This window comes from Dermacentor silvarum, chromosome 1 (genome assembly GCF_013339745.2).
Source record: "Dermacentor silvarum isolate Dsil-2018 chromosome 1, BIME_Dsil_1.4, whole genome shotgun sequence".
In the NCBI taxonomy this organism is placed as follows: Eukaryota; Metazoa; Arthropoda; class Arachnida; order Ixodida; family Ixodidae; genus Dermacentor; species Dermacentor silvarum.
The window spans coordinates 38,124,857-38,134,249 of record NC_051154.1 but is presented as its reverse complement, the minus strand read 5'-3'; the positions used below and the strand labels follow the sequence as shown (position 1 = coordinate 38,134,249).

General features: G+C 45.1%; 1 protein-coding gene across 5 annotated transcripts; it reads right to left on the bottom strand.

Moving 5' to 3' along the window:
* Position 1: 1 nt before the first annotated feature.
* LOC119460726 (hexosaminidase D) lies at positions 2-7,694 on the bottom strand. Of its 5 annotated transcripts, XM_049666806.1 has the most exons (3): positions 7,562-7,694; positions 7,255-7,358; positions 2-2,036 (listed from the first exon to the last, which is right to left on the bottom strand). In XM_049666806.1, the coding sequence occupies exon 3, from the start codon at positions 2,012-2,014 to the stop codon at positions 251-253; it is 1,764 nt and encodes a 587-aa protein (XP_049522763.1). In that variant the 5' UTR covers positions 2,015-2,036; positions 7,255-7,358; positions 7,562-7,694; the 3' UTR covers positions 2-250. The 5 variants fall into 5 exon arrangements, with proteins under 5 accessions (XP_049522763.1, XP_049522771.1, XP_037577721.1 ...); XM_049666814.1 differs by lacking the exons at positions 7,255-7,358; positions 7,562-7,694 and adding an exon at positions 3,076-5,625 and having other exon boundaries at positions 2-1,958; XM_037721793.2 differs by lacking the exons at positions 7,255-7,358; positions 7,562-7,694 and adding an exon at positions 3,076-5,623.
* Positions 7,695-9,393: the final 1,699 nt, after the last annotated feature.

Genomic DNA, 9,393 nt, shown 5'->3' with positions numbered 1-9,393 from the left:
ATGTGAATAACTTAAAAGGGCCTTTTATTGATGCACACTCAGTGAACATAAATATGTAGCACAGTACAGCGAACACCAGAAAGTCCTGGCCGTGTCTCAACAAGAGTGAGGATGCATATAGCAGGTACAACAACAAAATGATGTTCTAAAAAACCCACTCACTAATAATAATAAAAAAAAAACCAGCAAGTCCCACACTCCACATTTGTTCGTGCACACCCCATGAGAGTCCCTAGAGCACTGCGTCCCATCAGACTCCCCCAACGTTGAAGCGGCGAAGGTCGGGCAGCGGGTCGAGTGGCCGCACGGGCCAAGTGCGCGTCTTCTTGATGGACAAGGCGTCGTTCCACAGCTTTTCCAAGCGCAGCACCCATGGATAGATGTTCTGCTCGATCCACTCTGCCACAGTGTACTCATCGAAGACTTCGCGCAGCACGTCACGCGCTTGATGTATGAGGGAGGTGAGCGTGTACAGTGTGGACGAGTGCTCTTCAAGCACTTGGTCCACGCGGCTGGGCAGCGTCAGGTTGCGGCGAACATTGTACTCAGTGATCCAGGCTTTGCCTATCGTCACATCGTGCATGTAGTCGTCTGCTTTCTTGATGGCTTCGCTATGCGTCTGTGTCAGGCGGAAGACTGCTGAACCCGGGAAAAAGCAGCCATAGCCCTTCTGCCATAGGTAAGGGTCATTTTGCAGGTCCATTGGCGACCGCGAGTGGCTACACTTGAGCAGGCTGTGAAACCGTGACAGCAGTTCGGTGCTGTATGCACCATTTGAGAGCACCAGCAGGTTGAGTATCAGGGACGGTAGACCAGCGGGAAAAAGCTCACACAGAGTTGCAAAGTGATCATAGCGCTGCCAGCCAGTCACGACGATGCCGCGGAAGTGAGGGAACTTCGCGTGCTGCTCATTCATCACTTCAAGCCAACCTTCATTGTTCTCCAGGTGCATGCGTACGTTGGGCACAGTCAAGGTCTCACCAAACGCACCCTTAAATGCACTGGCAGCCCAGATGGCTTCAAATGCTTCACTATAGGTAGCCCAGTTGCTGTAGCTGATGAACCGGTACACATCCTTGACATAGGACCACACCATGGGCTCCACAAGCTTGCCCAGTGGCTTTAACTTTTCAGCACTGATCTGACGCAGCATGTCATCCCAGATAATAGGTACCCGGCCATGGCGGTCTCTTACGTGGCGCGCCACACGCTGAACATGTGTCAGAAATAGTTCTTCCCGATCTCGTTGCATGCAGCGTGAACAGTAACCCATGTGGAACACTTCATCACAGCCAATGTGCAACCATTTGACATTTGGGTGCAGTTCCAATACTTGATCTACAATGGTACTCACTACCGTGAAGCTTTCATTTCGTGAAGGGCACAGAGCTGTTGGGTGTTCATCAGCTTCTCGTATATGCCTAAACTCTGGGAGCTTAAGCACAAACTCCAAGTGTCCAAATGTCTGCACCAGAGGGATCACTTCCAAGTTGTTTTCTTTGGCAGCAGCCAGAATCTCTTCTACCTCGGACTTCTTGAAAGCATTCTTTGCACGTATTGGCTCTAATGAGCCGTGATATGGAAACATGTCTTCATACTCCAACAGGATGCCATTGGCACCTGCTTCTCGGATGAGCAGAAAGACCTGCTTGAGATAGGCCACCTTGGGAGGTGCCCCCTTCAGGTCGAAGTGGACGAACCGCAGCTGGGGGATGAAAACTTTGCTCTTCTGTCCACTAGGTGCTGGCTCCTTGAAAGGCTTGGCTTCACCGGCCGCCGACTTCTGCTGCTGCTGCTGCTGGGCGGCCCACTGCTGCTCGGGAGCTGCTGGAGGAGCCATGCCGAACGGGGAGGCCAGCAGCGACTCGCCCCGTGCATTGTGGTTGCCCAGGGAGCTATACTGGACTAACACAACCAGCAGCACCACCACCAGCACCACGAAAAGTAGAATGGGCTTCCTGCGCCACATGGCCAAAATAATCTGATGCACGCACAGCTTCCCTGTGGCTAACATTGCCCCCGCTCACTGCAGCAACCTGAAACAAACAAATCCCGGCATGAGCAAAATGCATGCAACACCACACTGCCTTTCCATGTGCGCTCATGCAGTGTCGCACACTCTCGGCTGCTGCAGCGTTAAGTTGGGCAAGACGAAAACAATTAAATGCACAATGCCAGCGTCCACTGTCCAATGTGAAATGCAGAGAAACTCAGATGCAAACAAAATTTAGAACCACTGCGGCGTACAGCAATCTGGAACGACCAATGCATTTAGTTACGATTAGTACATGGTTACGACTGCTTCCAGGAAACCGGGGAATCCCGAACGCCAACCATCAGCAGGGAAACAACTTGCCCCGTCACGATTTCGCATCTGGCAATCCACACGGGAAAAAAACGCGTGAATGCAAAAAGCAGCAGGTGTCAATTTCACTGCAGCCTTTTTTACAAACATCTGCATAAGCAATTTAAAGGATCACAAGTGGTGGAACATTCGAACTTAAACAGCAGAATCAAGAATCACGTATGTGCTGGCAGCAGAGTGACCATCCAGGAGTAAAACACTCCTGGACAGTCGCGTATCGAGGAACAAATAAGAATGCAAACGCTTCCATCAACGTGCAACGTTAATGCAAATAAGTGCGGCGCCTGTCTACCGATCGTCGTCTTCCCGTGCTTATAAGCTACAAAAAAGCCGAGTGGCCATCGTAACACCTTGCGCAAACTACGGGACGCTAACCACAAAAGCCGGCGCGTCCGTAAGCGCACAAAAACGGCACTTAAAGCAAATGCTCCACGCATACAAAGTACACCATACCAGTGCGCTAATCGCTGGTATCTAATTATGCAGCATCGAACGTACACACAGAGCCACGTCTAAAAGCTAAAATTTCTACCGAGAGTAGGAAGGCGCCTCGTGGGTGGACATTATGCTACAGTGCACGCACAACACAACCGTTGGGGAAAAGCCTACAGCCTGGCAAAACAAGCTCGAGCCTTCTTCGAACTGATATCCAAATGACACTTCTCAACGAAGTGCTTATAAGAAAAAAGAAGAAGAAAACACTACGTTACCCTGCGTCTTGCATGATTGCCGGCGACAACGATGATTTGCCGATGAACGACAAGTGAAGATTTCAAGGTAGGTTTGGGTAGGGAATAGGAAAAAAACAATGAACGGGGGCGAAAATGAAGCGAACAAAAATGGATATGCGGATGAAACTTGGAAATGTTCTAGTGTTACGTAGACTCTCTGGTCCGAACGACTTCTTCCTTTTTCTTTCTGCTTACGTTCTGCAGTGGAAAGGCGCGCCACCTACATAAGCAATCAAAGCTAAGCGCCGAAATCGACAAAGGTGATAAGGGACGCTAACAGACCGGACATGATACCTACTGTAGAAAAAACAAAATTTTAGAATGAGTGACGCATTAGGAAATTATCTGTACAGTACCGCTCTCCCACCATAGATATTCTCCCGCAGCTCCGCAGCGTCCACATCTCCACATCGCATATGGAGACACACGCAAGAAAATCAGCGAACTAACTACGGATCGTGCGAATCATCGTGCAGGTGCCTTATAAGAGATCGCAGTGGTAGTCATACATGTCATACTACGCATAATACGGTCTGTCACATCGGCCTTGTATTTACTTCACTGTGAAAGTTTGCCACTGTTCTCAAATGTCGCCTGCTCGTAGGTCGCGCCGATTTCTGTCTTTAGTGTAGCAAAAAACAAAGCGTGCCTGTAATCTGTATGAGCCATTGCTGGTTGTACATACAATAAAATAATCGGCTCCGAGCATTATTACTAGCTTCAGATGGGACAGAATATCTTGACAAGAGGATCTCGGCTGGTGCCTCCATACAGCCATTGTCGTCGTCGCAGTTTTGTTTATATTTAATTGTTTGCGTACTCCGTACGATGTTACAGTTGTTATTGTAAGAGACTGTTTGGCTTTGCTTGGGGCACGATAGTTACAGCACAAAAGCCATGTAACTGCTGCACGGTCAGATACCTGGCTTTTGTAAGGGAGCCCCTTGTCACCGGCGCTCAGCGGAGCAGGCCTTGCTAAGAAACTGCGGTTTTATCATTTTTATTTGCACTGCGCAAAGTGAAATCTTACACCTATGCTAGATAGGTGCATGGGTGACTTATATGTGCAGTAGTGCTACGATATAGCTTGTATTGCCATTGAAACTAAAGTGAATGTGTAATTTTTGCGTGACATTTTAAACAGGAAGCAAGAAGAATGCGTAACCGAGGGGTTCGATTTTTGTCGGTAACCACCTTATGATGCCTAAGAAAGCATAGGGGTAGTTAACTTTTTAAAATAAATGTAGGCTTAATAATGAAAGTGGAAGGCAATACAACTTGCTGCTAGTGAGTCAAACATACAGTGGAAGCGGTCTCCGCTCGGCTTACTTGAGTACTATTTGTGAATGTGTACTGAACAGTGAGCCAATGGCTCAACCCAGGCCTCGGAAGTGTTACCAGCGCCACTCATGGCTATTTTCCATTATGCTTTCCCTGGCTTTAGTGTCTGCTTCGTGTAAGTTTTATACAATACATACTATGCATGGTGCTTAATTTTGAATACGGGATCGCTGGAAAGACCGACAGGGAAGTGAACTTGTCCACTTGCAGATTCCCAACAGCACGCAAGACTCAAAACAATTATACATCTAGCTTTAGTCATTGTGCATGGCTACAAATTTGATCTTACGGTTCTGTATTCAGCGAATACCAGCTGCCTGTTTCCAATGGAAAATCTTGTCATCATTTTTCTCATCTCAACCACATGCCTACAGGCAGCATGTAATTTTGCACTTGCCAGGCATCACATGTAGCTTGTTATCAAGTATTCTTTCACAACCTTCAGTGACAGCATGGTGGTTGTATTAATCCAGTAAATGCAGTCTCCTCAACTAAATGACGTCCCAACTCTTGCGAGGTCTCGTGGTATGCAAACATTTTCGCTCAGTGCTAAGGCTGAGTCTCGCAAATAGTGTCTTGAAATTGAAATACTAGCATTGAGTGGGCCATAGTGGGTTCTGGGTCGCCATGCACGATACATAATGGCATGAACACTTGTAGCTGCTTACTTGTTTCAGTGCATCTTCTTAGTGTACAGTATTTTGCGTATACAATGCAGAACTTAAGTTGTTTTAGTTCTTAACCATACAATATAAAACAAAATTATTCAGTATGAACACTAAGGAGCAGAGCCAGTTACCTTTAGCCTGGTGAAATCTTTGAGACTCCATTTGGGCACTTACTTGGTGGAAAAGGAGCGATTACTAGCGGAGAGAATGAAGGCCAAATTTTCCCTTTTTGAAACTGCATCTGAGCCGCGGAGTTGGTATATCAGTGCAAGGCCACAGATTAAAGTATTCTTTTTATGTTTGGATCATTTTTGCACAGAAAAAGTTGCCAAACTTGCTAGGTTGTCTTTCCACTCTATAGAATGCAATGTACTCCTTGTTCATCAATAAACTACCTACCGACTCTGAGCAGAAGTCGTTAAAATTCAGAACATCATGAAGAGCTAGTGGGGGGAATTTCAAGGCGGCGTTGTCAACTGTCTTTCGCATTTCTTTCAGCTTTCCGAGCCTCCATTCAGGGTTACACCAATCTTTGTGCCCCCCCCCCCCTAATTTTAGAATTCTCATTTACCAATTCAGCTTAATATTCCGCTTTAGTGCCCCTTTAGAAGTCTGATGCATGTTTTCACAGCCTGCATGCTTATTTTTTAAATCATCCAAAAGGAAATCAAACACTGTCCGCTTGGTATAGTCATTGCACCAATGAATATCTTAAAAGAATTTGCTCTTTCGATTGTATTCATGAAACTGAAGAGGGAGTCTAAAACAATACAAGTGACCGGGCTCATAATTATTTCATAATACCATGTGCACATTGGCCTAACACAGCAGAGATCCCTGCCTTCCCTTTTCAGCTCTAGCACCCTCTTTGTTTGTTACAAAAGTGCAGAGGCCACAGTTGTTGTTGCTGCTGAAGAGTGCTAGCTCCCGTGCATTGGTGATGCATGCAGTCACTGATGCTCGGCCACAGTAGGATACAGCATTAATATAACTATCAAAAGGCCAATGACCATACCCGCGACACTTTTCGGCAGTGAAAGTCGTGGCCGCTAAACTTGTGACAGGGTTCAACGTTTTCGGTTTAAACCAAAAGACATATGCCACATTTTTTTCCCTCTGGAATCAGGTTCTTATCAAAAAGGGTCAGAAAAAGCAAAATTACCAAATAGCTAGGACAGTCAATCAGTGTGCAGCTTTATGAGCCTACATGTGCTCCGATGCAAGGAGCCTGGCAAAGTCAAGGTGACACGACAGCCCCAATGCCTCTCAAGCAATGTTTACTTTTCTTATTTGCATCCATTTTGCCTGCCAATGGGACAAAAACACGAAGCGGGGGTAGGGCCAGGTGTGCACAGAGGGTCAGGGGAGCCTTGGCCTGGGCCCTTGCGGTCTTCGTGCTGTGGCCACTGCGCTGGATGGACTGGGCAAGTTCACTGATGCCAACGCAGGATGATATCTAGCTAGTCAATTTTTCTGTGTTATTATTGGAGCTATGTGCCTGCGTAATGTTACAAATAAAGTCTCATTCTATTTGTGTTCAAATGTCTATTGCGCTTGCTCATAATTCCTGCATAGTCGCATCACCTAATGGCGCTGTGCCTTTGCGAGACTGCACCTCTAAAGCTTTGTTATTTTTGTTTACTAAATGCAACCACAGATTTGAAGGGCAGGATCAGCAATCATACATGCTAAGTATGTCTCGGCATCAGCAAAATTAGTGAGCCAGATATTTGCAGAAAAAGAAAGTTTGGCTAAGATCAACACAAACATTTATCAACTAAAAACGGCAGTGAATTTTCGTCTGGTAAGATATATTCACAGGGGGAAAAAAACAAGGAAAAAAACATTGTAACTGGAAATAAAAATTTAATAAAGTGTAGCGAAATTAGGAAAATAAAAACTGAAAATGCTGAACCATAACTATACCTTTAAACACTGAGGTTTGGACCATTGAAATGACATCAAGAATGCTTTGCTTGGCCAGTTATGAAATACCTCCATTACAATGTAAACACAGCTTATTTCACATACACATTTCGTTAAGACACATTGTTCTGGACACTAAAGCTTTCATGCCATCAATTGCTACAAGTTAAAAGTACAAAAATGCCAAGTAAAAATTTTTGTAAAAGACATGTTTGTTGCTCACCACTGTTCACAAAATGGCTTCCGGTTAAATATTTGCCGAAATATCACGCTTCAGATGTCGGTACTTTAGTATTGGAAAATCAGTATGGCAGTTAGAGACTAAACCTAAAATGGGGTTGAGGGGGGTGGATAACCAAAAGAGGGTGCAAATTCGTTTCAGTATAGCAAACAGTGCAAAAGCTTACAACATGAAAAAACTTGCAGGCCGCATGGCCTAGTATTTTATAAACATACACCAGGTGCGCTACACACAGACTTGGAGGAACAAGCTTGAACTGCAAGCCACTAAACATTCAACAAACACAAACCTGCAAAACACGTCAGAGTAATTATATGTGTACTTTCGAGTGAGTGAACCTTTTCCTTCAGCAGGGGTAAGCTCCTACTCTGGGAAGGCTAGAAAGTAAAATGTTGCCGACGGTGCAGCCCAGGTTCTAGTCCCAAGATTCTCCTCACTTGTTGCTAGTCTTGACGTGACCTTCAACGGACAGCATTTTTTACAAGGCAGACATCCAATGGTGAGCACTTGAAATGTCAGTAACATGACAAGGCTGAGAAAGCGGGCAAAGACAGCTATTCGTCCTCGTCAAAGGTACACGCTAGTTCAGGCCATTTGATTGACAAATGCTGCACTGATGGGTTGGAGCAGTGAAGGCCGTGCCGCTGCATTGGAAAAGCAAAGCTCTTTGCCACGAACTGCATGCATCTATGACTTTAGCCTTGGAGCTACCAGGCATACAGGTGACTACAAAAAGTTGCTGAGACTTGAAATGAACGCTGGTGCTAAAACATTCCCTCCGACAGAAAATACTCATACTATCATGCCCTGCTATTCAATTCATTTCAAATGTTAAAGAGATGTTGGACATGAATCCAAAGGTCGTAAAATGCAACCGATAAAGAGCACCGATAAAGAGCACCATTAAAGTGGCATCCAGAAAGGGGAACCTCTTGAATGTCAGTGACTCTAAATGACTGCCTACACAAATGTTTCCACTGAAAACGTTTACATGTGCACAAGTACGACTGAAGTACATTACTTTTGTACTTGTGGCCTAGTTAGCATCAACTTGTATTAAAGTGATAACCAAGTTCAAGTTCTCTCTTTGAGCAGTTTGATTGCATGCAACTTCATTCCTCACACATTTGCATACCACAACTATAAGGCACCATAAGAACAGAGCACCATAGGCACAAGCTCAATGGACACTGTTTTGTTGTAAGCACTGCATCAGTGACACACATGACAGACATTTGTTATCTGTTATTGACTGAACAGGTTAGTGAAAAGCATCGATGGACGTCGTAGGCTGTATGTGTTCAATTCCATGATTAACCTCCCCATCTCAAACGATCCTCGACTCGAAGCTCTTCCTTCACTTCAAGTTGAGCACAGCGTCACCCTTTGACTGAAGACGCTGCACTTCTCAAGAGGTGGTGCTGCTATCTACATTGAAGGTATAGATGACGATTTCGTGGAGCTGCTGAGGGACACATATAGAGACAACTGAGTGCAAATTGTATGGGAAGGTTCGAAAATGTAATGAAGTGGTGGAAATTCACCAAGGACTGAAGCAAGGATGTCCTCTGTCTCCACTGTTGTTCACGCTTTATGTAAAGGGCATAGAAAGACGACTGGAAAACAGTGAATTAGGGTTTGATTTATCATGCATGTGTAATGGACAAATGGTGCAACAGAAGTTCCCCAGAGTGATGTATGTGGCCCACATAGTACTACTAGCGGACAATGCAAGAGATTTACAGACACTTGCAAATATGTGTGGCAATGCAACGACAAATCTAGGCCTTATGTTTAGCACAGAGAAATTGGTAATTATGGTATTTAATGAAGAGACAAGTAATTACGTGGTGTCAGTTCAACAGCAAGTCATACCCATAGTCAAGCAATATAAATACCTCAGTGTATACGTAAACGAAGAAATGACTTACTCAAGCACCCACCAAGATAATCTCAAAATAAAGCAGAAGTCGAATGTACCAATAATGAAACAGCACTTGGGGGCCACAATAAATATGAGGTGGTGCGTGGAATCTGGAAAGGAGTAATGGTGCCAGCGCTAACATTCGCAAATGCCATTCTGTGCTTAAAATCGAATATCTTGTCGGGGTTGGAAGTCAA

What these genes read in the sequence shown, in the direction of transcription:
- LOC119460726 (XM_049666806.1), bottom strand. Translation starts at nt 2,014, where the DNA reads ATGTTAGCCACAGGGAAGCTGTGCGTGCATCAGATTATTTTGGCCATG.